The following is a 25747-nucleotide window of genomic DNA, read 5'->3' as shown; positions in this document are numbered from 1 at the left end:
GTCTATGTATTTCCAGGGAACCATTTTCTCAATTGTTGATTGAGTAAAAGAAATTTTGGTGGAAAGTCACATATATTTTCATATGAATATTAAAGAACAGAAGCCTAATCACTGTATTAGTTGGACTTCTCAAAACCTATCACACATTGCATTCTAAAGGATTCTTCCTAATCCTAAAATTATTTATTTATAGTATCAAGGTTCAAGCTGATCTATACTTTTCAGCAAGAATGTCTGCAGTATTTTTATTTCTTCACCCATTTGGTTGTTTTCTAAAAGGTCTTCTCTCTGTGTGCTCTCTACGGAATATAAAATGACACACAAACACCCTTCCCAATTAAGCAAGTATCTATTTGGAGTTGGAGAAAAATGTGTCTTCCTTTTGGATAAATGTGGTAAATGGGAAAATAAAAGCTATCAGCTCTCCTTTGCAACTTTAAAACAAAAACACTCTTTCAAAACAGATCAGCTTTTCATTGGTGTTCTGTCTTCCACTATCAAACCTATCACCTTCTCATTCTTATTAACCTTTCATTATTCAAACAACACTACAATTATCATTTGTGCCCCAGTTTCCGTGGGAGGACTTTGTTTTTGCTTTATCAGACCATCTATCTGGCCATCTACATCTTTTATCAAATTCATGTCATCTTAATTAATTCTGTTGTAATTTTTTTTTAAATCCAAAAAATATTCCAATATCAGATAATCAAATCAAATATCTATTATAGTCACAGAGCAGCATACAGATATCAGATAATGCCATCTACTCTACTTCAATGTCACTACAGGCAAAGCAAGTTGTAGCTTTTCTTAGACTTAATAAGAATCAACGTCTAATCTCAAAGAAGGAACCTATTAAACCGACAGTAGGACTTTGCAAGCAAAGTGGTAGATTGAGAGAAGCAAAAATGCTTAATCAGGTGATTTGCACATCTTTATTCAGCAAAACCTGACAATAATGGCTACATTTATAATTACAACATACATGGGCACTTCCTCACAGCACTGCTTCTACTTCCCAATATCTTTAAATCAGACTGGTCTTATTACTGCTAATGTCATGTAATGCTAAAAAATGAGGCAATCACAGTTTTCCTACTAATAGGAAATAGGATCATGCCACTAATTTATTCAATCAGTGCCCATAAAATGATGGTAAAATCAATTTATATATTATGCCCTCCCCCCAATTTGACATTTTCAAAACCTTTGGGTGTGTTTGAGGAGCATTTATGAAAGGATGAAATTGCAAAACTACCTAGCTATCATTTCTTCTTTATTAAAAAAAATGCCATTGAAACCTGTGAATATGATATCGTACCATCAACTTTGCAATTAGTTACTTTTCCTTAGCAACCATTGAAATGACAAAGAGTGATAACTTCTGAACAGCAAGCATTGGTACTCATTGTAAGGACACCTTCCAGCAACTACCATTTCCACTGCACTAAATATCCCAAATCCTTCAGTCTTTCTTGTAATGAAAAAGCAACAAGAATTAGAAAACCATCCATTCTGGAATTATACATATGACTCTCCCCTTGCAGAAGGGGAGAAGAAAATACACCATTTTCTGTTATTACAGTCTTGACCATGATTATCCTAGTGACAGTTGTAACTGTGGGTTACATTATAGTATGTGGAACTCCTTGGTATCACATATCTTATAGAAACGTTGGGCTTAGCAGAGCTGTAGAGCCAGCACATCTGAAGGTCAGGGATTAGGGAAGGTTGATAGCTTCAGTAATTTGCCTAGGCAAACCAAGCACTGGGGATCGTGCTTAACACACTTTTCTTAAAAGTCGTTAGTACATATACTGTAATACTTTGAAAAAGGGAGTAAATTGCCTTCAGGAACCCTAAATTTCTTACAACTCTTACAAAGTTGAGTGAATGTTTAGACTGATGCTGGCAGTTCTTTATTCAAAGCATTATGCTGTTGCTGATTCATGTAGCCTTGAACCATCAAGATAAGGTTAGTCTTTATAAGACACATTTTTTGTGAAGTGGGCTACTGGAGCATTCTTTGCTTTCAAACAAATGTTCTGATGGAAGAATTACTTTTTGGAATGAATATATGTTCAGAATAAAAGAACGAGCCTTTGCTCCCACAAACTGCAGGATGGACGCTTGATTTATTATGATCAAAAACAGAATGTGAAAGTCTTTCAGATTTAAAATGTGTTTCTTAAAGAAAATGTTTTCATTAGTGAGAAAAAAGCTGCAGTAGAAAGATGGAGAGCAGCAACTGATTTAGCTATTATATATTTTATGGTTGAGTAATTTATTGCCATCCTTCAGGTTTTCTGATTAATTTTTATTTTTTGCCTGCGTTAGACCAGATTGTATAGGAATTGTATAACCTGCAGCTCACTTCACTCTTAAAAGGGTTCTTTGAAGAGCAAACAATTGGCCACTCATTTTATTTCTGAAGAACATAACATGTGAATGAGAGTTATCAGACAGAAAGTGGTTTATTTACTAAATCTTCTTCTCATCTTGCTTTTGCAGCTAAATCAGCCCTTTGGGGGTGAAGGAATACATAGCCACCTTAATTACATAGAAGACAAAACATATCCTTCACATTCCTTTCCCTGAATAAGGCCTTGCTGCATCTAAATAATAACCCTATTAGCTACTTAACTCAAATGCATACATTGGAAAATTTTCTGAATATTATATGAAAGAAAGTAATTTGTAGGTGGATCATTTTCAAGGCTTTGTTCCTTTAATAATTTTAAATAACTCTGATCTGTCAGTTTTTGTACCTTTGTGACTTATGACAAGTAGTGTTGTGCTCATTTAATATATTAATGCTACTTTGGTTTTCTGAACCACAGCAACAATATCATTCGAAAATTGATGACTTGATTGAAGAAACCATGAAGGAAGCAATTTCACTTCTTGTTTCAAAGGTAAATATATTAATTTTTTTAAAAAAAATGTACTTGGGGGTGGGGGGAAGAGAAATATTCATATCTGCTTTTTGTAAAGAAAAAATATTTGATATTTTCCATGTTCCTGTTTTTAAAATAAAATAAGGTTAGTGACTAACACTCCATGAGGTCATCAAGATACTTATAGGTGTAAATTGGATCCCAGTTTGAAGAAATCTTTTTATGCAATATCTATTAAGCAGATATCATTTTCTTCATGCTACAGTGCCTTAATTAATTAACAGCATTTAATATGACTACGTTTTTACTATTCCAAGATCAGCCCTAATTAGATACAAGAAATACTGGTTTGCTGCATCTTGCAGAGAAGGAAAGTATGTTTTCAGTTTCTTCAAAAGATTTTGAAGCCTACTTTTACTTACACATTTGTACTTCTATGAAAAAGTTCGAAAGACATTGGCTAATCTGTTTTTCATAATTTAGTTGAATAGAATAGAACAGAACAGAACAGAATAGAATAAACTTCATTATGGCCAAGTGTGATTAGACACACAAGGAATTTGTCTCTGGTGCATAAGCTCTCAATCTACCTACAAGCAACAAGTGTGAAATCATGATCATAATCATCATAAGATACATTCATCAGACATCATAAGGTACAACACTTAGTAATAGACATAGGATACTAAATAAGCAATCAACATAAATCATACTAGGATACTAAATAAAAGAATGAATATAAATCATAAGATACAAGCAACAGTTATAACCATAAGAGGATAAGAAGAGAGGTAATAGGAAAGATGAGAAGGGTAATAGTAATATAGCCTTACTAGGTAGTTTGACTGTGTTGTGGGAATTAGATATTTAGCAGAGTGATGGCATGATGGAAAAACTGTCCTTGTGTGTAGTTGTTTTGGCATGTAATGCCCTATAGCAAGGATATCAAGCTTGCAGCCTGAGCAACTTTGCAGCCAGATGCATCACATGCTGGCCATGCCCATCGCCAGTTTAGTGAAGGGGAAAACAGTCACAATACGTCACATGACGACGTGACAACACAAGTTTAACACTCCTGCCCTATAGTGTCATCTTGAGGGGAGAAGTTGAAAGAGTTTATATCCAGGATGTGAGGGGTCTGTAGTTATTTTCACAACCCACTTTCTGCTTCGTGCAGTGTACAGGTCCTCAATGGAAGGCAGGCTGGTAGTAATTGTTTTTTCTGCAGTTCTAACTACCTGTTGAAGTCTGTGTCTGTCTGGTTTGGTTGCAGTGCCAAAACAGACAGTTATAGAGGTGCAGATGACAGACTCAATAATTTCTTTGTAGAACTGTATCAGCAGCTCTTTAGGCAGTCTGAACTTTCTGAGTTGGTTCAGGATGAACATTCTTTGTGATGCTTTTTTGATGACATTTTTTATGTTAGGTGTCCATTTTTAGTCTTGAGATATTATAGAACATAGAAACTTGAAGATCTCTACTGTTGATACTGTGTTGCCTAGTATTGTAAGAGGTGGTGGAATAGGAGGGCTTCTCCTAAAATCTACTATCATTTTACAGCTTTGAGTGTATTCAGTTCAAGATTGTTCTGACCGCACCACAATATTTCTTGTTAAATGTTGCTATTCAGTTTTTCTGCTTTTATGTAGTGTACACTCTTGAATTAATTCTATAGTTTGAGAACGTATCAAATGATACGGGTGCCAGTGGGCTGAGAGATAGGAGGCAAATGACAACATAACAGAAAAGCTGCAATTGATATTGTTCTCATCACAGTTGTTATGGGCATTGCTGAGAGATGGATGGATGGATGGATGGATGGATGGATGGATGGATGGATGGATGGATGGATGGATGGATGGAATTAATAAGTTTCTTGAAATGGAAAATAATGTATTGCACTGAATATGAATAATTATAAATATTAGAGAAAAGAGCTGTGCAGTTACCTGTTTTTTGTAGTGCAGTTCTAGAATCTCTCCATAGCCTGAAAAAGGAAAGGAAGGGGTTAAGGTGCCAACTTAAAAGAGCTCTTATGTGAAAGAGTGAAGACCACAGCTAATTCCATTTACTTGAGCCTTAAAAAAGCAGAAAAGGAAATTTATTCATTGTTCCATACAACACAAAGTACTGGCTTATGGAGGGAAAACTCTTCAGATAGCTTATCAGCATACACTGGGCTCTTATGTCAGTGAACACAAGCCCTGGGCCAGGAAGCTAGTGGAACTCGGGGGTTGAATGCTGAATTTTAATTTAGGCTGATTTTTACAAGTGTTTTAAACTTACTGTTTGCCCCTCTAAATTGTGTGTCAAATGAACAGCCATGCAAATAAATAAACAAAATAAAAGTACAACGCATAAGAATGGCCTCCACCATTTTCTCTCTTCCATAGGAAGAATATGAGAAAATTTCTGTTTAATTCTAAGAGTTTTTCAATGTATTATGATTTAAATCATTTTTGCATTCAATTTGATATGATCTTAAAGGGGTGCTTCAATAGCATTCTACTTTTGTTTCTCATCATTAAGAGGCAAAAAAGATTTTAGGACCAAGGAGTGACGATAGGTCTCTGTTGGAATATAATATAAAATTGGAATCGGTTAACCACTCTTTGCTTTGTCAAATAGAACTTAGAAAAAATATAATTATCTTTTCCCAAGATTTCCAATTCACTGTAAAACCATGATAATACTTCATTTTTGCTTTGTTTTGATATATTGTTTAGATTTGTATCCTGTTTCCTTTTAGGGGCCGAGGGCATCATGCCCAGCACTCCCTTTGCAAGTTATTCTTGACCATGTTATAAGACTGGTCAGGCGGAGATAGTGGTTCACTCCAAGCCATTCAGAGAGCTTCTATGTCTGAGGACAGACGTGACTCTAGATTTACCCGTTTTAAGCATCTTCACCATGAAACAGAATCATTCTAAGAATAAGTGACAATAAGTGTTGTCAAATGCTAACTTTAATTTAGCAAATTATTTTTTAAAAAAATAAAACAATTCCAGAAATTCAATTTGAACTAGCATTTTGAAAAATTACTCTTGAGAAAGATGAGGGCCTATATACTGACTGACATGCTAAGAGGAGGCCAGAGAATTAGTGTGATGAATTTTAAAAAGTGCCTTTAGTTATCCATTCATTTACTTATTATTCATCTCATTTCTTCTTCCGTAATGATCCTTCTGATGATATAAAAAGAAAGATTTACAATAAGGAAGAATATGTATTAAATGTATAAAGATATAAGAAAAGCAGAAGATGTGATGATATAGCTCACTATTATCACTCTGTTAAACCATTAGGGTCTTGGATTGCTGCAAGGTGAGACTTTCAAATCCTGACAGAGAACAAGAAATATGACACTGTTATGACACTGTTAGAGTGGCCATTAACAACATGCCAAATGGAATTTTGTCCTGTCTTCTCACTTATAAGATGCTACTCCTATGTTCTAGGAATGTGATTTAGATGTCAAGCAACTACTCTTTAAAATACTTGTAAAATTAGTCATTCTATTATTATAAACATTTTGCATTTACTGTGACAATGAGTAATGTTTTCATATAAATATGAGAACAGTATTTTTTTTAAAAATAGTATCTTTTCTGTATATTTGCAGATGTGACAAGGTTCTCATTATTGTTTGTATCACATAGAACTTCCAAAATAAGAACAACAGAATTGTTGACCTGTTTAGTTTGGGTTTATGTATAACTTGTTTAAAATAATTGTGTTGATAATTTTAGAAGTTGCGCTGTATTCTGAGTCTAAGTATACATTCTGATTAGTGGACTAGAAATATGGTTTTTATTACAAAAAGGTAATAAGAAAGGCATAATATGCTTCCTCTTAATATTTTGCATTCAAAGAGAAAAGTATAAATAGTTCTATTTTAATGAAGAGTTTGTGGGTTCTTGATGCTCTCTGAACTTGGTTGTTTGCTTGCAGATGTTGCATTACCAAACAGGATAAAATCATCAGTGCTAGAAGGGAAGGTTGTGTGTCAGGGGTGGGTTCCAGCAGGCACTACTGCCAGTTCGCTCATGTGCACACCGCACATGCAAGCATTGTGTGGTTTGATTAAAATTGTTCTGCGCATGTGCAGAACCCAAAAACAAGATGGCGCCGCCTATGGCACTGCCGGGAAAACCAGTTCAGGGGCATGGCAGGCCTGGATCGCTGCCAGTTCCAGCGACCCAAGCCGTCAAACCACTACCGGTTCGGCTGAACTGGTCTAAACTGGTGGAGCCCACCACTGGGGTGTGTGCTCTCAATTCATATACTTGTGGCTGCCCTTTCAGTGTAGGTGAGAGTGTTCTTGGTGGTTCTTTGATTAGACTGTTGTTTACTTTTTGCTTGTTTCCTTGATTGGGGTTTTGGGATAAATAGCTCCTCACCAGCAAACAACACCCAGAGAAGCAGAGTTTAACACGAAAATTAATAGTAGAGCAACAATCAAGGTGTAAACAATACCAAGAGCCAAGAGCCGAGGTGGCGCAGTGGTTAAATGCAGCACTGCAGGCTACTGCTAGATCAGCAGTTCAGCGGTTCAAATCCCACCGGCTCAGGGTTGACTCAGCCTTCCATCCTTCCGAGGTGGGTAAAATGAGGACCCGGATTGTTGGGGGCAATATGCTGACTCTCTGTAAACCGCTTAGAGAGGGCTGAAAGCCCTATGAAGCGGTATATAAGTCTACTGAAACCTGAAACCAGAATACTCCAATCAAGAAATTATCAATAAATAATGTGACTAACAGTGGGGGAACTGATTAGTCCTTTTCTCTTAATTTTGTTTGTTTCCTTACTTTTTCTTCATAAGCAGAAAACAAACTGGAAAAGATTTGATAAAGAAACATACAGTGCTGGAAAAAATATATTGAATAGCACATTTTTGTTTCTTCCCTTTTGACTATTCTACTAAACAAACTCCACTTTCCAATTCCTAATTAGTTTCAACCTAATTTGATTTTATTTTATTATGCACACACGCACACACATGTACACACACACACACACACACACATACACTGCTGTGTTCAATGGTCCATTGTAGTATGTAGAATAGTATATAGATAAATAAATAATGATTCATTTTCATAGTGAACACTGAAATGAACATTAATAGCAACCTGCACATTGCAAAGCCCACAGAAAATATGGAGTCAATTGTATGCTCTGAAATTGTCTGCTTTTACAGCCTAGTTCTTTCCATATCTATTAAAGTATAGTTGAACTAATCTCCAGATAGTGTAATGTCAAAGAATGGTAGGAATGGTAGTGATTGGGTGACATCCAATTGGAGAAAACTACTGCATGGTTATCTTATTCGTTAAGATGGAAAACATGGGCCACCAAAAGTTTCTAATAACTCTCAACATTTGCTAGGAAGAATTAATGAAATTCAATATATGAAAAATGCATGCACAACCTTGACAGAGTTTGAGGATTATCCCACTGAAATTGACCATTTGTTCTATGTTGTTCACATTGACTCAGTAAAAGCAGAGTTACTCGGAATGGGGGCCAGAGTGGTGTTTTGTGTTTTCTCCTTTGGTTTTGCTACAGCAGTGATAATCTTGAACTGAAGAGATAGATAGATAGATAGATAGATAGATAGATAGATAGATAGATAGATAGATAGATAGATAGATAGATAGATAGATAGATAGATAGATAGATAGATGTATTCCTTCTTTTAATGTTTAGGAGTAATTCAATGTAGCTGACTACTTTGAAACCAATGCAATATAACATTATACAATAACAGAAAATAAAGAAGTTATATAAAAAGGACTACGTATTTTTTTTTAAAAAAACATGCATGATTAATATTACAACATTTATACAACATGTATAGTAGTGAACTTTTTCCAATTGTGTAAAATAGTAATTTTACATTTATTTATTGAAGATTTATAAGGCCATCTATTCCAATTGTGTGATTCTGGGATGAGATAAATAAATATTCACCAATTAATGAAAATGACCAATCAAAGCAGAAAGTTATGGATAGTATTAATTCAAATTTGTTCTGGTTGTACAACTCCCAATGGATTCTGTTATCAAAATTATTTTGTTGTCTGCTTTGTAAGCCCATCAAACTAACCTAATAAGTTAAGAAATTCTTTACATATTTAATTTGCATTGTGTTGGATCTAGGTTTACTGGTGCTTAATATCATTGAAATTGTAGGATTTTGGTTAATATAATTAAGTCCATGACTGACGCTCCATGGATTTCAGTAGATTTATTCTGAGTATAAGTCTATCACCAACACTTCATTTTTTGTAATTCTGAATAATATGAGTATGTGTGTATAAAATAATTTCTGGATGGATTGAATTCCATTAATACTCTTTAATTTAATACTATTTAAATTTAATTAGATCTAACTAAATTTCCAATAGAAGTGAATATATGTAGCTCAGAGCTGAATTATAAAGTCCTTAGTGTTCTGGGAGCTTGGCTGTTTGCTTACAGACATTTTATTACCCAATTAAGTAAGATTATCAGTGCAATGGAGTGTGGGGTTTGCCCATTTTAAGTGTAGCTGATAGTTCCTTGATTAAGGTATTTTGATTTTTGCTTGATTATTTGCCTAGTGCTGGAGAGGGAGTTTTCTGGTCTTTTTGTTTCCTTCTTGGCTTTTTTATCGTGGCTTGGCTTTTATTTTTTGAATACAAATATGATTTATCTCTACCATTCCCTACCATTTCTTTAATTTATTTTTGTCTAAGATGATAACCAGGAAAAGGAGGGGAGAATGGTTCAATGGTTAAAGACACTGAGCTTATCAGCTGGAAAGCTGACAGCCCAGGTTTGAGACAGGGTGAGCTCCCATTACTTGTCCCAGCTTCTGCCAACCTAGAAGTTTGAAAGCATGTAGATACAAGTAGATTAATAGGTACCATTTCAATGAGAAGGTAACAGCATTTCATCATGCACCTCAGCATATAGTCATGCATGAGCATGGAAGTGTCTTCAGACAATACTAGTTCCCTTGGCTAAGAAATGGAGATCAGCACCGCCCCCTAGAGTCAAACATGACTGGACAGAGCAAACTTTTACCTTTCTTTAAGATGCTAACAATTTCCCTCTTGACACTGTAGATCAAGGGTAGTCAACCTTTTTATACCTACCACCCACTTTTGTATCTCTGTTAGTAGTAAAAGTTTCTAACCGCCCACCGGTTCCACAGTAACGGTGATTTATAAAGTAGGGAAGTAACTTTACTTTATAAAATTTATAAAGCAGGGTTACAGCAAACCCCTACCGCCCACCAGGAAAGCTGGAACGCCCACTAGTGGGCAGTAGGGACCAGGTTGACTACCACTGCTGTAGATGAATCTGTCCAGGTGTTGGGAGATTAAGAACTTTTCACCATCAAAACTGGCAGAGCAAGCTACTATATGTAAACGGGGGGCAAAGTCCATTCTCACACAGATGATAGCAATAACACTTAGACTTATATACCACTTTACAGTGCTTTACAGTCCTCTCTAAGCGGTTTACAGCATCAGCATATTGCCCATAACAATCTGGGTCCTTGGAAGGATGGAAAACTGAGACAACTTTGAGCCTGGTGAAATTTGAACTGGCAAATATTACCTAGTTGGTAATGAAATGTCTGCAGGCAAGCAATCAAGCTCAGAAAGCATCAACTACTCCATACATTTAACTAAGGATTTGGCAGTAGGTATTACCCTGTATCTGGCATAGTATATGAGCCATAAAGGAAAGGTCTCCCCTCCCCATGACCTTCTGCAGCTGTTTAAAGTAATTTCAAGCCCTTTTACAAATTATGAATATTTATGTTGTGTTTCTTAATATAGTTTGTTGCTGTGCTAGAAGGTGTGCTCTCTAAATTATCAAGGTATGATGAAGGCACTTTCTTCTCATCAATACTTTCATTCACTGTAAGTACAACAACTATTGAAAAGCAATTTGAAAAATCCATTATGAGCCAATGATACCAAGTGATGTTTGTTTTCTACTTTTACATTTTCTAAAGGTAAAAGCAGCTGCAAAATATGTTGATGTTCCTGTAAGTATTTTTCTTTTAAATATGAGTGCAATACATTAATTGCTTTCTGCTTTGTGTACTTTTTCATGTATTATCATTGTACTTTCTTTTAAAGGTTCATTATAGTTACACACCATGTACTTAAGCGCATCATTCTTGCCCCTAGAGGGCATTTCATTTCCCTTAGGCTACTACAAAGTCTCAAAGCAAAGCTTTGAAAGATTACTCTCAGTGTACTTTTTCAGTTGTGCAGGAGTGAGGATTGTAACCTAGAAACTGTGTCATGGGGGAAATTTTGTCATTTGGGTGTAATTGTTCCTGGGCTTAGCTCACTAGTGTTTTCATGAAAGTGAACAGTTTATAATTATATTCTATGTCCATGAATTTCTATACATAAATATTATAATTTCAGGTATACCTGTTGCATTAAATGAGTATGTAAGGTTCTCTAGGTGTGGAGCTTATAGTTTTCAAGCATTAAAAATACCAAGATGTAAATATCCTGTTCTGAATAGATATTTCTTTTCGATTTGTAGTCATACATGTTTTTTTAATGTTGTATCTTACAATATCAAATATAAATTATGAATGCCACAGTGTAAAAAGAGTTTGAAGAAAGTTTTTTTCTGGATTTACCTACCTTGTTCCCTTGCCTAAACCTGTTTTGGACAATTCTGGGACTTACTGTTATTAAACAGTAGCCAAATACATAAATTAGAAGAGCTTCAAATTAGGAAAATGCCATTTTTATGTTTTAAAATATACTTATAAAAATTTAAATAGTAACACTTTTCTCCTATCTCTAGGGTGAACTATTATTTGCAAAGCTGTGTTTTCTATTTCTGACCCAGCTTTTTTTTTTCTATTTTGTTTTATTTCAAGTTGCAATTCGTAGAGTCAAAGTTCTGGGTACCTTAGATATTATGAGATGCCATTGGGAAATCTTGTTTTATCAATGATGATATACTGCTTTTTTCAAACCAAAGTATTGAAACCCCAGGTTTAACCATGCAGATCAATCTATTGTTTCTTCATTGTAAAATTATGCTGGCCTCATTGTTATTTTGAGACAGTATAATCTATCCCTCTGCAATATCAAGCTCTATGGACCATGGGACCTCTTCAAGTGGGTCAGATATATGTGGAACAAAATCTCAGGCTGAAGTCAAAGCTCAGAGTAGCTCCAGAATCAAAGGAGGAGGTGATTGTCAAACAGCAGATAGAAGTCAAGCTTTAGATTTGCATTAAAAGTAAGGACAGCTTGAAGGATTTCTATGTTGTTCTTAGTTTGGTTGCAGGATCCACCTATTTTATATTTATATTCACCTGTTTTATATTGCATGAAATGACAAGAAGTTTCATTTTTCAATCACCTTATTGCAAAGCTTGGTACAAGTTAGGGCTGGGGGGGAATTGCTTCCATGCCTAAGGGTGATTAGATCTGCATCTCCTCATTCTGCTGCATGTCCAGCACCATAAACACTATACAAACATTCGTTTTCTGAAAGCAGCTACATCAAGTGGAATGGGGTGAAGCAGAAACCAAGATCTAGGTGAATTTTCAAAAAAAAAAGAAACAGGAACTCATTTCTCCAGGGTAATTTGGGGAGGGGTGTTTCATAAAAAGGTTGCTTGGAGGTTTTCTTTGCTAGAGGTTGGTGCACTATGAACTGCACTGGGTGTTTATGTAGCAAATTCTTAACTGTGTCTCTTAGTCCTACCTTAAAACTATAACGATTTACATTGCACTGTCCAATTATGATATAATTGTTAACTCTCAGTTAGGATATAACAATTATTCCCAATGCTTCAGAATTTCAGGGGCACTCCACTGCTTACGGTCCAGAAAAGAGCAGTTCTTAAGTATCACTTGTATCAAATTCTCCTTTGTTGGGCATTGGGAAATTAAAAGCGGCAAATAATGGTTACATGAGAAAAGAGGAAAAAATATTCTCTGCAAAATGTATTGCAGAGAAATGCAGCAATGAATTAAACATAGAGAGATTTTGAAGAAACTTGTATATATTAGTACTTCATAATTCAAATCAGATTGAGGGATACTTTCATTATCAAAACTAGGTATCATTGTCAGTGCTAGTAAGGAATGGGATTTTCTCTCTCTCTCTCTCTCTCTCTCTCTCTCTCTCTCTCTCTCTCTCTCTCTCTCTCTCTCTCTCTCTATATATATATATATATATATATATATATATATATATATATATATATATGTGTGTGTGTGTGTGTGTGTGTGTGTGTGTGTGTGTGTGTGTGTGTGTGTGTGTGTGTGTGTGTGTGTTTTTTATTTGTGCTGATAAATAAATAAAGGAAGACTAGTATAGATCTATTTCAAGCTATTTAGCTCTCATCAGCTAGCCATATCCTTACTGGGATGATGAGAGCTAAATAGCTTGAAATAGATCTATACTAGTCTTCCTTAATTTATTTATCAGCACAAATAAAAACACAAATATAACAAAGGCAACAGTAAAAAATATTGGGTTTCTGTCTGGATGGACTCTTGTGACAAGCCTAATGACAGAGAGTGGAAGTGTGACCTTCCTCCCACACTTGGGCATACCAGGGGTTGTGACTTTAAGTGTATATATATATATATATATATATATATATATATATATATATATATATATATATATATATATATATATATATATATATATATATATATATATATATATATATATATATATATATATATATATATATATATATATATATATATATATATATATATATTCTAGTGGCTTGCTCTGTCAATGTTGGTGGGAATGGTCTTGGAGTTTCTTTGGTTGGGCTATTTATTGTTAACTTGTTTGGCAGTTCCTTGATTGGGATATTGTTTATTTCTTGATTGTTGGTCCGATGTTAATCTGGGTGGTTTTGATTGCTGATTGGAAGGTGTTTTGGTCTTTTTGTTCCCTTTTTGACTTGATTTTCTCTTTTGCATTCTATGTAGATGTTGTTTATGTCTATGTGTCTGTTGATGGGCAGTTTGTCAAGAGTGCCAGACTTTCAGGAATTCTCTGTTTTTTTATTTGGCTTGGTCTACAATGGTCATGGTTTCCCAGTTGAAACTCTGGCTAAATATGTAGAATTAAAGAGTTTTCATCATGTCTTCTGACTTCTAGTTGGTGTTCTGCTTGTTTGCCCTACATAGTGGCTGTGGCAGTCTTTATTTACACTGTAGGTTGTTGCAGATGACTGCTGTTCTTTTCTTCTAGGGCTGCTGAGTCTTTTGGTTTATTTAAGTTATTTTGGAGGTCTTTAGTTGGTTTCTGTACTACACTGATTCCATGTAGTTGTAGAAGTCTCAGGTGATTTCTGTTGCCGTTGTATGGCAATGTTGTTGTTTTTACTTTTTTTACTTTTATTCTTTTTTGTGTTGGTTGTGCTATATTGGGTTGACTGTCACTTTTTGATAAAGTTGCATAGATATCCATATAGATTATCTGTTTCCTTTTTTAAGATTTCAGGAGTGCTGCAATGTGTTTGTGCTCATCTAAATAGAGTTCTTATACAGTTCTCTGGTGGTTTATTACTTTGATAGTGGAACACTTGACTGGATTATTTGGAAAGAAATGATGCTGCAAAAAAATTGTACTTTGTACTCTATAGCTCAGCTGTCAGATTCTGTAAAGAGTTCATACATCACTTCTTCACATTCATGTGTACACAAACAAACCTGATCTTGTATGTTGGGTCAGTGCAAATATGCTGTATATGGTTGGAATCCAACAATTCTTTCTGAACAAGAAGTTGCCATAATCAGGATTTGAACAGCACCAGTGGAAAGGGATACACAATCACAGTCACTATAGCAAGTGCATATTTGTAATTCTTGTGTTTAAGAACACAAATTACAATATTAATTTGGAGCAAAACATTAATATACTTCTCCAAATCAATCCTCAATTGTCTATTTTAATTTGTCTTTTTAAAAACACAATTTAGCAAATAATATCCTTCACGACTTACTGTTTTACCAAAACTTTAAATATTTATTTAACATTTATTTAGTGATATTTAGGCTTATCTTGGGAGTCATCAATAGGCTTTCATTTAGTGATTGAATTGTGAATATCTGTTCTTCAAGAAAGTTGAGACCAGCATCTGTGTCCATTTTTGTCTTAATAACACTCCTGTCACTTTTCTCATAAAGGACTAGTAATAGTTTATTCCCTCTGCAGGAATGTAGGAATTATTAACTTGATATACATCCAGAAACTTGTAACTTTCCTTTGGAGACTTAATTGTCCTGGATTATGGCTCTAGATTGTAAAACATAAATGAATAGGAATGGCTGATGTTTCTGTCTGTGTCTTGATCTTAATATGAAATAGTCATTTCTGTTAACTGTCTTGCAGTGCAGATTTGCACTGGCTCTTTGGCTTATTGAGAAGATGAAATAAGTAGGCTGATTGGAGTACAAATAATATAAATTTCATACCAACAATGCTAGGTCTGGAGCATAATTTTGGCAATCATGGCAAAGAAATCTTCTTACATTTCACTTTCAGAAGGGTCTTAGAATTTCCGAGGCCTTCTATGGCACATTTATACATAATATTAAAACAGCTGAGAGAACAGTTTCAATTATTGTCACCTGAGGATCTGAATAAGATATTTAAAAACTGCTTGTTAAACAATCTGTTTCCTTGACTTTTATCTGTTATGCCTTTTCTCTAATCTCAAGGACAATGCCATGTCAATTATTTCTTGAATACTTAAGCAAGCTGATACAGAGGTTTTGGGACATCCTTTTCAAAAAGGCAATAATCTAAGGATTTTTCTTGAATACCACCTTTTGTCGCATAGATGCATTACTGAATATTCTAAAATATGAAATCCACAAAATAAATGCATTGAGCCTGTGATGAGCTTTATATGGTTTTCCTGTCCTTTCTTTTCCTCTTGTTTCTTTATCAAAGACATAGCATAGTCCTAACAGAAAAATGGATTTGCAATCTGGAAGAGATGCAAGTCATCATGATTGTTTTTTCTTTATAACCAAGAAATATCCTTAGATTTGGTGAAAACTTGTATTATATTTCATATACTCTGCTTAAAAGAAAAAAGAAAAATCCAAACTATGATAACATTAAGTAATGATAGTTCCTAAATGCTTTTGAAATATTCTTTTTTCTTAAGTTGAGAAGTAATATTTACATATATTTTCCATGACAAATCGTTCATGTTTAAAATATCATATAGCAGAAAGGTCAGTTAATCAGTTTGTTTCAAATCATTCAGACCTGCTTCAACCCTTTTTAATGATCTGGATGAGCACATTGGATACATTTTGTAAGGAAACAATTTCACATTTGGCTAAACCATTAAGATAATAGTTAAAACAATTTACTCAGCATCAGCAAACACACCTTAGCTAATTGACTAATTGATGTTTTAGTCAATTGTTATTCTGGTGAAGGTACAGAATTTGACCATTCTAGTAGAAATGTCTGAACATTGATCTGACAAATGGTCAGGTAAAAAAAAATTCAAACATTCTGCCTGACATGTTCAATAAAATGGGTGTAAAAATATCCCTGTAAAAAAAGACAGCATGGAGGAATCCGTCTCTTAGTCTCACAGGATCAGATGTGATGAGCAAAATTAGTATATTAATATCAGCCTACCAATAACACTGAACCCGGGAACTTAAAATAGGCAGTGTTAAATTACAAAAATTCATTAAATTATCTAGCCACTTTAAAACATAAGTAAAGTCTGCTGCTACAAATATTTTTATTACAGCTGGTTAAGATTTTGACATGTATTTGGATGCATTCTATATCCACTTTCTTTTAACAACTTGAATCTATTTAAATGACTACAAAAAGCTTAGATTTTGTGCGTCAGTGACTTTGCTGAATAATCCAGAGGAAAAAATACATTTTATATCCTAGTTACTTCAAAGCGGCTATTTTGTGGGTTAAGTTAATTCTTTAAAGTGTATATTTGAGCATTGGGAGTCTTCATCATTAAAAAAAAAGCAATATGCCCTTTTCATATATTGTTATCATTCCGTAAAAAGGTCCAGTATGTCCTTCTATATTTAAATCTGTTGCTTGCAGGGCAGAGGGAGGCTGTATAGAAAGGACCACCCTCCCTTCACCAGTGAATGGGAAGGGATGATCCACACCTGCGGATTAGGTGAAGCCACAGGAAGTAAGAGCCCCAGAAGCAGCATATAATTAACCAGAAATTTTCTGCCTCTCTCTTTGTAAATACTGTTCATCTCATCAGGTTAACAAGTGATTAACCTCAAGAAAAGGATCTACTGCTGTTAATTTCCTTGTTTCAAACTCTTCTCTTTCTCTTTCTCTTTCTCTTGTTAGTGCACTTGATTACTTGTGGTACCCATCAAATAGTATTCCTATTACAAAATTTCATTTCCTTGTATTCTATTCATGCTTCACATTTTTTTTATATTTGGCTGTGTGCCATTTTGGCAGGTGGGTGGGATCAATCTGAAAGCAATGACTCCTGGCCTGAACACCAAATTCCACCGGAACCAAGTAAACAAAAATCTGCTCTTGAAATCTGGCATTTATTTATCAGATGTTTATCAGGCAAAATGGTACTTTCCATTGTACATAAGATTGGCCCCTATTTTTAAAAAAATATTAGCATTAATACTGTTGAGCATTTGTGACAAATTAAGTTAGATATTTTTAGCAACAGTATTTAGCAATACACACCTTCCAAAATTGCTAGTCAATACTGATAATATACAGGTTGTCTTATTGCTGCATAAAGTGTTGTACAGTTTATTATTGTGAAGAAGCATAAACTGTCTAGAATATAAAGGTCAGGAAAGTAAGATGTTCCTCTGGTGCCGACACAATTCAGTACAGTTAAATCTTTGCCCTGAGCTTCTACTCAGTGTTTTGGGGTAATGACTGATCCCAATGCCAATAGATGCTTTTATATCATTTTGCTTCCAGTGTCATTAGTCATAGTGTTCTGCTAACTTAACCAATGTGACTCACATTCAGAATTGCAGAGTTGAAGAGACTTTTAGCTCAACACGACCAATTCCCTGCCCTACATAGTAGAGTTAATAAATGTTTTTCATTATCATTCTACTCAAAAGAAGTGAAATATCCTAATTATATATTAGATTATTTTAAAAATTCTTAAGGATATGGCAAAGTTTCAGTCCATATGGTACTTGGGGAGTGCACCAAATTTGGTTCATGCAAAGCAGACACATTTATTTGTTGGTCTTAAGATGTGCATTGTAAAGAGTTGCAAGTGTGTGGAATGACACGTTGAAAAAGCAGCTTTAGAAACATGAAATTTGGAACAGAGAAACAGCAGGATGTGAGCTTAATCCTCTTCCCACCCTTTACTTTCCACTACAAGCCTCTTTCCGCTACTCCAAACTATTCACTGTAGGATTCCAAAAGTACATTTCACATCTTTAGAACCTCCAAGGGAAAATTATTTATTGTATTGAATGATTTTTATGAGAACGAAACCTAGCAAAATTCAAAAGAAGGTATTAGAGTTTAAAAAGCGATAAACATGTTCAGCTAGAAATATCCAATTCCACACAAGAACTTATTTACTATTTCATATCAAAAAGGATGAACTGAAGGTTTTGATGAAATATTGTTTTGTTTATATTAGTCAGAATGAAACGATAAGGTCTGGTCCTGGTTAGTTTATATTACCACAGTTGTTCTTTTTAGAAATAACATATCAAACTAGAAACATAAGAAAAGAACCATGAGCTAATTCCAACATCCTGGTCTGACCTCTAGTCAGATACTTGTATAAAGGATACAGAGTGGCAGGACAAGAACTGTACAACCACACTTGAAATTCAGTGGCCATATTTCAAAGAGAAGTGTCAAGATTGACACGCACTTTCACCTATATTCTGCTTTGCTCACAGCTTGACAAGAAAAGGAAAGCATGTGGAATGGAATGTATGTGGCTCCATGAAATGCTTACTGGCTTGCAACAGTTGGTATCCAATGCAGATAACCTATGGGAGGAGATATCCATGGACTTTATCATGGAGTTGCCTGAGAGTTCTGGGAACACAGTAATTTGGACTGTCATCAACCTGTTCCCGAAGCAAGCACACTTTCTGGCATATCTGAATATTTCTTCTGCCCGGATCCTAGCCAAGATATTTGTGCAACACATCTACAGGTTACATGGGGTTGTCAAGAGCTTATCTCAGACTGGGCGGGGGGGGGGTGAATTCCACCACATAATTTTGGTGGGAATTTTTGAAGATGATAGGTTTCTCCCAGGGACTTAGTCCACCTACCATCTGAGCACCAATGGGGCTTCTGAACACACCAATTCATTAGTAGACTAATACCTGAACTGTTGTGTAAATTATCAGCAAATTAATTGTGCTGAACTCCTGCATTTGGCAAAGGTGGCATATAACAACTCAGTGCACAGCAGCACAGGTGTTACCCCTTTCAAAGTGGCCATGGGGACTGACTTCATGCCCATGCTGAAGCTCCAACAGGAATGTCCATCCTCAATGTCATTAGCACATTGAATGGCTACTCTAAAAGCGATGTGGCCTGCTCTAAATAAACCTAGGGAAAGCCAAAAAAGGCAAGCAGATCAGAAAAGGATCCCTCAAATGGAACTTAGAATGGGGGATAAGGTATATTTGTCCACCAAATAACTAAACCTGAGGCAGTCTTGCAAAAAGTTAAGTCCCAAATACATAGGACCTTTCCAAATCATTTGGGTCATGAATCCAGTGACAGTGGAGATGAAATTGTCAAGAAGCCTTAGGCGAGTTCATCCAGTATTTCATTGAAGTCTTTTAAATCCTTTTGGGGATCTGGCTTGAGACCGGTCAAGGAACCCCACCTCCTCCCATCCTAGTTAAAGGAGAGGAGCACTATGAGTCCAAAAAGATTCTCAACTCCAGATATCACAAGGAAAAAAATTACAATACCAAGTACTGTGGAAAGGGTACCCATTAGCAGACGTTGAGTGGGTGGCTGCTCCAGTTGTCAGGGCAGCAAGGTTAGTAAAAACATTTCACACTAGGTACCCTTATCAACCCTAATAGGGAATATAGCAGTAGTTCAGTTGTAAGAAATAGTATATATTTATGTTTGTTGTTTTATGCCTACCCTTCTGGGGGGTTAGCATGTCAAGACTGACTCGCACTTTCACCTACATTCTGCTTTGTTCGCAGCTTGACAAAGAAAAGGGACCGTGGGTGGAATGGAATGCAAGGGTAGGGGGAATGGCTTTCAAGCACCTGTCGGTTCCCATGAAACATTGCTTCCATTTCAAGGACACACTGAGCAGATGTCCCAGCATTTATTTATTTATTTGTTAAATTTCTAGCCGCCCAATCCTGGAGGACTCCCGGAGCATGGCTGGCAGATTCCCATAACAAAATGAGCAGAAGTGATTGGTGGACATAATGGACTGTGGATGGCCCGTAGGGAAAGGGGGAATTAACTATGCTTGCGTTTGAGCAGGAAATCCAGAGCTGGTTTTGCTTCTTCTATGCCAATGTGGTTTATTCAGTAAAGTTTATACTCTTGGCAAAATAATGTCCCAGGAGTTTCTTTTTCTGGATTTAACTGGACAATTGACAAGAGTAATTCCACATGTGCACAACCAGATCTTAGTGAAACATGCCACATTAGCCTTCTCATACAAGGTTTAATCCTGAATGAGGAAGTCCATATTACACGCTGACCTGGCGTTTAGAAATAAGATCACTGACAAGGCATTGGGACAAAGTCCAGGAGACTAGAATGCAATAAGACCACTTTCTTAAAATTGTTATTTTATAGCACTTTGTTGAACACCTAAATATACATGTAGTTTTGTTGTCCATATTTTAATCAGTAGTTTAAAAATTTTGATTGATTGATTGATTTTATTACATTTATATGCCGCCCTTTTCCCCAAGGGGGACTCAGGGCGGCTCACAATTCAAATCAGGGGAGGGGGGTACAGACAAGAAATAAAAAAGACGGAACATAACAATACATAATTTAAAAACACACAGCAGCCATACCATTCGAGGCAGGGGGCAACAGCTCTTTAGCCCCAGGCCTGTCGGAACAGCCAGGTTTTTAGGGCTTTGTGGAAGGCCTGGAGGGTGGTGAGGGTTTGAATCTCCACGGGGAGCTCGTTCCAGAGGGTCGGAGCAGCCACAGAGAAGGCTCTCCTCCGGGTAGTCACCAGTCGGCATTGGCCAGCGGATGGAATTCGGAGGAGGCCTAATCTGTGGGATCTAATCGGTCTATTGGAGGTAATTGGCGTATAAAATATATTATTTTATACAGTAAAAAAAAACTCATTTCCCTCCAAATGTATTTACCACTCAGATTTTTAAAGCACCACAATTGTTTGATTCTCAACATTTTACAAAGAATCTTATTACATATCCATAGGACAACAATACACAAATAATTATAATATTCATAATAAATATTTAACTCATCTTAAACTGGAGCCCATATGTTGGACATCATCTACAATTTGTAATGAAAGAAATGTAACAGCCATGATGGACATTGGCAGACCACGTCTGTGATTGTCTGGTAATCAAAAAAACATAATGAAAATTCCTTAATCTCTCAACATATAGACCACAATGTCAACTTAGAAACTGTTACCATTTTAAATTGAGACAAATTTTAAAATGCTAGTGAATTCCTGGAATCTCAGCATTCTGACAAGTCATCCATCAATTGACACATGTAGAAGAAAATCATCAAAATTCCATTTAAAATATATACAGTAAGCAAGGAAAGAAAGAACAGTCCAGAGACATATTCTCCCCAGCAGCTACAAGCAGAAATTAGAACCAGGTGTACAATCTGAAAAAAAAACCAATATAGTAATCAAGAAACTATCAAAGAAGAAACTATAATCCAACCAAAACTAACAGGGCAATCTATTATGAGTAAAAAGCCAACAAATTCCACTCTCTCATACACTGATGATATTACCTGAACTGGGGGGAGGGGGAAAACTTCTGCAAGAAAAGAACCAAGCACAGAGAACACCAGAAACCCAGGACCAGAATCAACATGGAATCCATATCTACAACAGCAACTTGATCTTGATTGGATTCAACTTTAACCTGTTTCTTCCCATCCAGGTCTTGATATTTTCCAAATACTGGGATCAGACTTTAACTACATTGCGAGGGCAGTCTTTTCTGGTAATGTATAATAGAGAATAATTAGTCCTATAGAATTCAGAATAACAGTTGGAAGGGACATTGGAAGTCTTCTAGTCCAACACCCTGCTGAAGCAGGAGACCCTATAACTTTCCGAAAAATGATTGTCCAATGTCTTCTTTAAAATCTCCAGTGATGGAACTTCCACAACTTATGAAGGCAAACCATTCCACTGATTAATTGTTCTCACTGTCAACAAATTTCTCCTAAACTCTAGGTTGGATCTCTCTTCCATCAGGTACTTTGAAGAATAGGTTGTCTTCTTGGTTTTTGTGACAGCCCCTCAAATATTGAAATATTGCTAGCATGTCATCCCTGGTCCTTCTTTTCATTAGACTAGACTTCAGATGTTGAAAACCAGATAGGAGAGGATCAAACACTGCAGCATTCACATATCAGAGGCCATGAAACTGACCTCTCTTCTGCGACGACCAACTAAATTGATATTTGTTAGACTGGCTAAAACAGCTTATTAGGATTTACATTGCATGCCTCAACTATTTTAAATTAACAGGATATATTTTACTTATTTTAAGTAATTGTTCATTAATATTTTGTACATCTTAATTAGGTAATAAAGTTTCATTAACTAGAGGCTTTGCCATTGTAAATTCCTTGAAGCATCAGTTGTGTATATTCAGACATGTATATATAGCAACTAAAACTATTTAAAAGAAAAATTATCTTTTTCAACAAATTTATCAGAGATAATTACTCCGTATACAGGGCAGGGAGGAAAAACTATAAAGTGTTTTAAAGAACTGTAATTCTAATTGGTAAATGTCACCAGCTGTTGCATTTATCTTACTTGTGTATATTCTCTTAATAATTAGAGTCTCATGCCACAAGCTACATGAAAATATATTCACTAGGTGTGAAATTCCCATATGTCACAAATTAGGTAAACAGCTCCAAGAAAAAGGAGGAAAAACTGCTAATGGGAATTTTTCCCTCAAGAATTGACTATTTTCAGGATGTTTTAAAAACTTGAAAACAGATTTCCATGAAGATAGTAAGTTGTGATTTGTTGTGAAAATTATTCTTCAGCATAACATTAATTCACAAATGCTTCCAATAGGGAGCAATATTGCAATATTACATCTTAACCTTTAACTTAACTATCTAGGACAGAGTGCAAAAGAGGTATTGTCCTTCCTCATATAATTATGATGTAATGCACACTTCTGGTGCTGAAATTTACTTAGAATGAGAATATCTGCTCCTGATTCCCACAAAGAAACAAATCAGTTTGCTAAGACAGAATGTTCCACCCATATTGCAATGAATTTTGTGCTCTGCCAGTGACAAACTAGCAAAGCAGGAGTGAAAAAGAAACAATATTCAATGTAATTGTTATACTTCATCCTACCTTTGTTTTCGATAGAAGAAAAATAATCTCACAATAGGATGAATGGGAAGGAAAAAGGATATGGGAATTGCTTGAAGATGTAGATATGGAAGTGTGAAAAGAATGTCACAGAATACCACTATAATGTATGGGGTTATATTAATGGGAACTATAATATAAACCTTGGGAAAAGAACCTGTAGATGAGAAAAAATGCATGTAAGAAAACAAATGTTCCAAAAATTGATTTGGAAGTGGATTGAATGTGCTAAACAAGGAGCTTCTAGCAGAATGAATGGAATCAAAAAATAAAAGCTGAATGAAACTGATGTGAGGGAATACTGGAAGGAATAATCTGAAGATTTGTACTGAATGATAATGACATTGAACTGTTAATATGTTACAATGGGATCCAAAGCAAAAATAGTGATTATATTTTGGAGTAAGTATAACACTGGTATGTTGATAGTGCTTCCTTAAAGAAAGTGTATGTTTTTCTGAGCTGCTATGCTAACTGCTCAGTCTCATGAAAATACACATTTTAGTGAAGGAGCCAGTGGCAACATGTCCATACCCACTCTGAAACACCTTGTTTTACTCAGTCAGAGTAAGAATGTATGATGTCTGTCCCCTTGGTTGTTTAATGTTACTTAAATATAAATCAATAAGATTATGATAGAAGTGTAGTAGCTGGAAAATGACTGTAGGATAGACTGTAGACTTTTGTGTGTGGACAATGACAATGAGACTTCAAATGATTTGTAATACTGTAATAATTAAAAAGATTCCAGTAGAATGGAATATCCGTTGCTCAGGGTTGAACTGTTGGAGTTCTTGGTGCTTTCTGAGCTTGGTTGTTACTTACATTCATTTTCAAACTAGATAACAACAATTGCAAAGTTGGGTAATGAATTACTCTTAACTGGGTAATGAAATGTCTGCAAATAAACAACCACGCTTAGGGAGCACAAAAAATACCCCACATTAGGCAGATTGTATGTTGCAACAAGGATCAGTCTAAAGATTAAAGTATCACAGGAAAAAATAGTTATGTTTGACAGGAAAAATAAAAATGAATGATTGCAGGTAAAACATAGTAAGTAAGTGAATTTCTGTTTCCTATAAGATGTTTACTAAAGGTGGTGAAATAGGTGAAAAACTACCGTATTAAGAAGGCCAAATGCTGATAGAAATGTTGCAGGTAGAGATCTGATGCTTGAAATAAAAGGTGAAAGAAAGAAGCCATAAAGCTGTATATAGGATTTTGTTTCTGACTATTTATATGAAAATAATAAGAATTGGACATGTCAGGAAAATAAAACATTAATTGAATGGTGTGGGAATGGAGTACTTTAAAAGTATACGTCTTAAAAAAGATATGGTCAAGTTCACATGAGAGCTGTATGAATGTAAAAGAATGCAAAAGTGAGTTATAAGTGTGAAAGAAGTACATTAAAGAGGTTTTGTCATGTAGAGAGAATGAATGAGGATGAATTGCAAAACAAGTATATGAAGGAAGAGCGAATGGGTCAGAAGGAAGATTGCAAACGTTGATGGGTAGAATTGGTGAGATCTTCAAAAAGAGACAAGTGAGAACTTAAAAAATAGAGATAATATGTGAAGCAGTTGTCATAGGTCAAATGTTTTCAGGATGGGAACAAAATTGATAAATCATAGATAACAGCTGATTGGGGAACCACTTTTTTAGCAAACTATTTATAAACTAAACTGCGGTTGTTCAAGAATTGCATAAGATTATTTGTAATGAGTTTATGTTATAAACAAAACTCTTCCAAAGTTGCTCTTCTGTTACTTTAAGGATTCTACTTTTCTTAAATATCAGAGTATTGTTTTACTGCTTCTCTGTAAGTTCTTTCTTTTGATTTCCCACTTTGTTAAAAAAGAGACTTATTTTATTAACAGATATTATCTCCAACCTTATGCAGGAAAATTGTCTTCACTTTTAGCTAGCTAAACAAGTTTTGTGACTCTTTTTTGTGTCTCCTTCCATATGTATCCGATTTCCTATTTAATTAACTATATAAAGTGTAGAGAGACAGGGAGTTAACAGTTGCTCTCTTCTGTTCTTAATATTCTCTCTGAGATCTCTTAGCTGCATGCCTCTTTCTGAAAGTCTTTAAATCTGCCGTCCATCACAGATGTACTGTTAGGCTCCACCTCTGATGAACAGTACTTTCAAACATTCTGACAAAGTTCAGCTTTCACTTTCTTCCAAATAGCAGTTTAAAAACCAC

General features: G+C 35.3%; 1 protein-coding gene across 11 annotated transcripts in view; it reads left to right on the top strand.

Moving 5' to 3' along the window:
• CADPS2 (calcium dependent secretion activator 2) overlaps nucleotides 1-25747 on the top strand; it is a 375792-nt gene that overhangs the window by 321344 nt on the left and 28701 nt on the right. For 9 of the 11 annotated variants that reach the window (XM_087723665.1, XM_087723666.1, XM_087723668.1 and 6 more), the window contains 3 exons: nucleotides 2844-2918; nucleotides 10736-10819; nucleotides 10915-10947. The exons of 1 other annotated variant lie outside the window; for it this stretch is intronic. In XM_087723665.1, coding sequence (XP_087579791.1) covers nucleotides 2844-2918; nucleotides 10736-10819; nucleotides 10915-10947 — 192 coding nt within the window. The remainder of the gene's footprint in view (nucleotides 1-2843; nucleotides 2919-10735; nucleotides 10820-10914; nucleotides 10948-25747) is intronic. One more of the 11 variants, XM_087723671.1, reaches the window with a different exon arrangement.

The sequence above is a fragment of the Thamnophis sirtalis genome, unplaced genomic scaffold (assembly GCF_051295495.1).
Source record: "Thamnophis sirtalis isolate CommonGarterSnake01/CBP01778 unplaced genomic scaffold, rThaSir2_p1.2 scaffold_9, whole genome shotgun sequence".
Taxonomy (NCBI): domain Eukaryota; kingdom Metazoa; phylum Chordata; class Lepidosauria; order Squamata; family Natricidae; genus Thamnophis; species Thamnophis sirtalis.
This window is presented reverse-complemented; position numbering and strand designations above follow the sequence as displayed.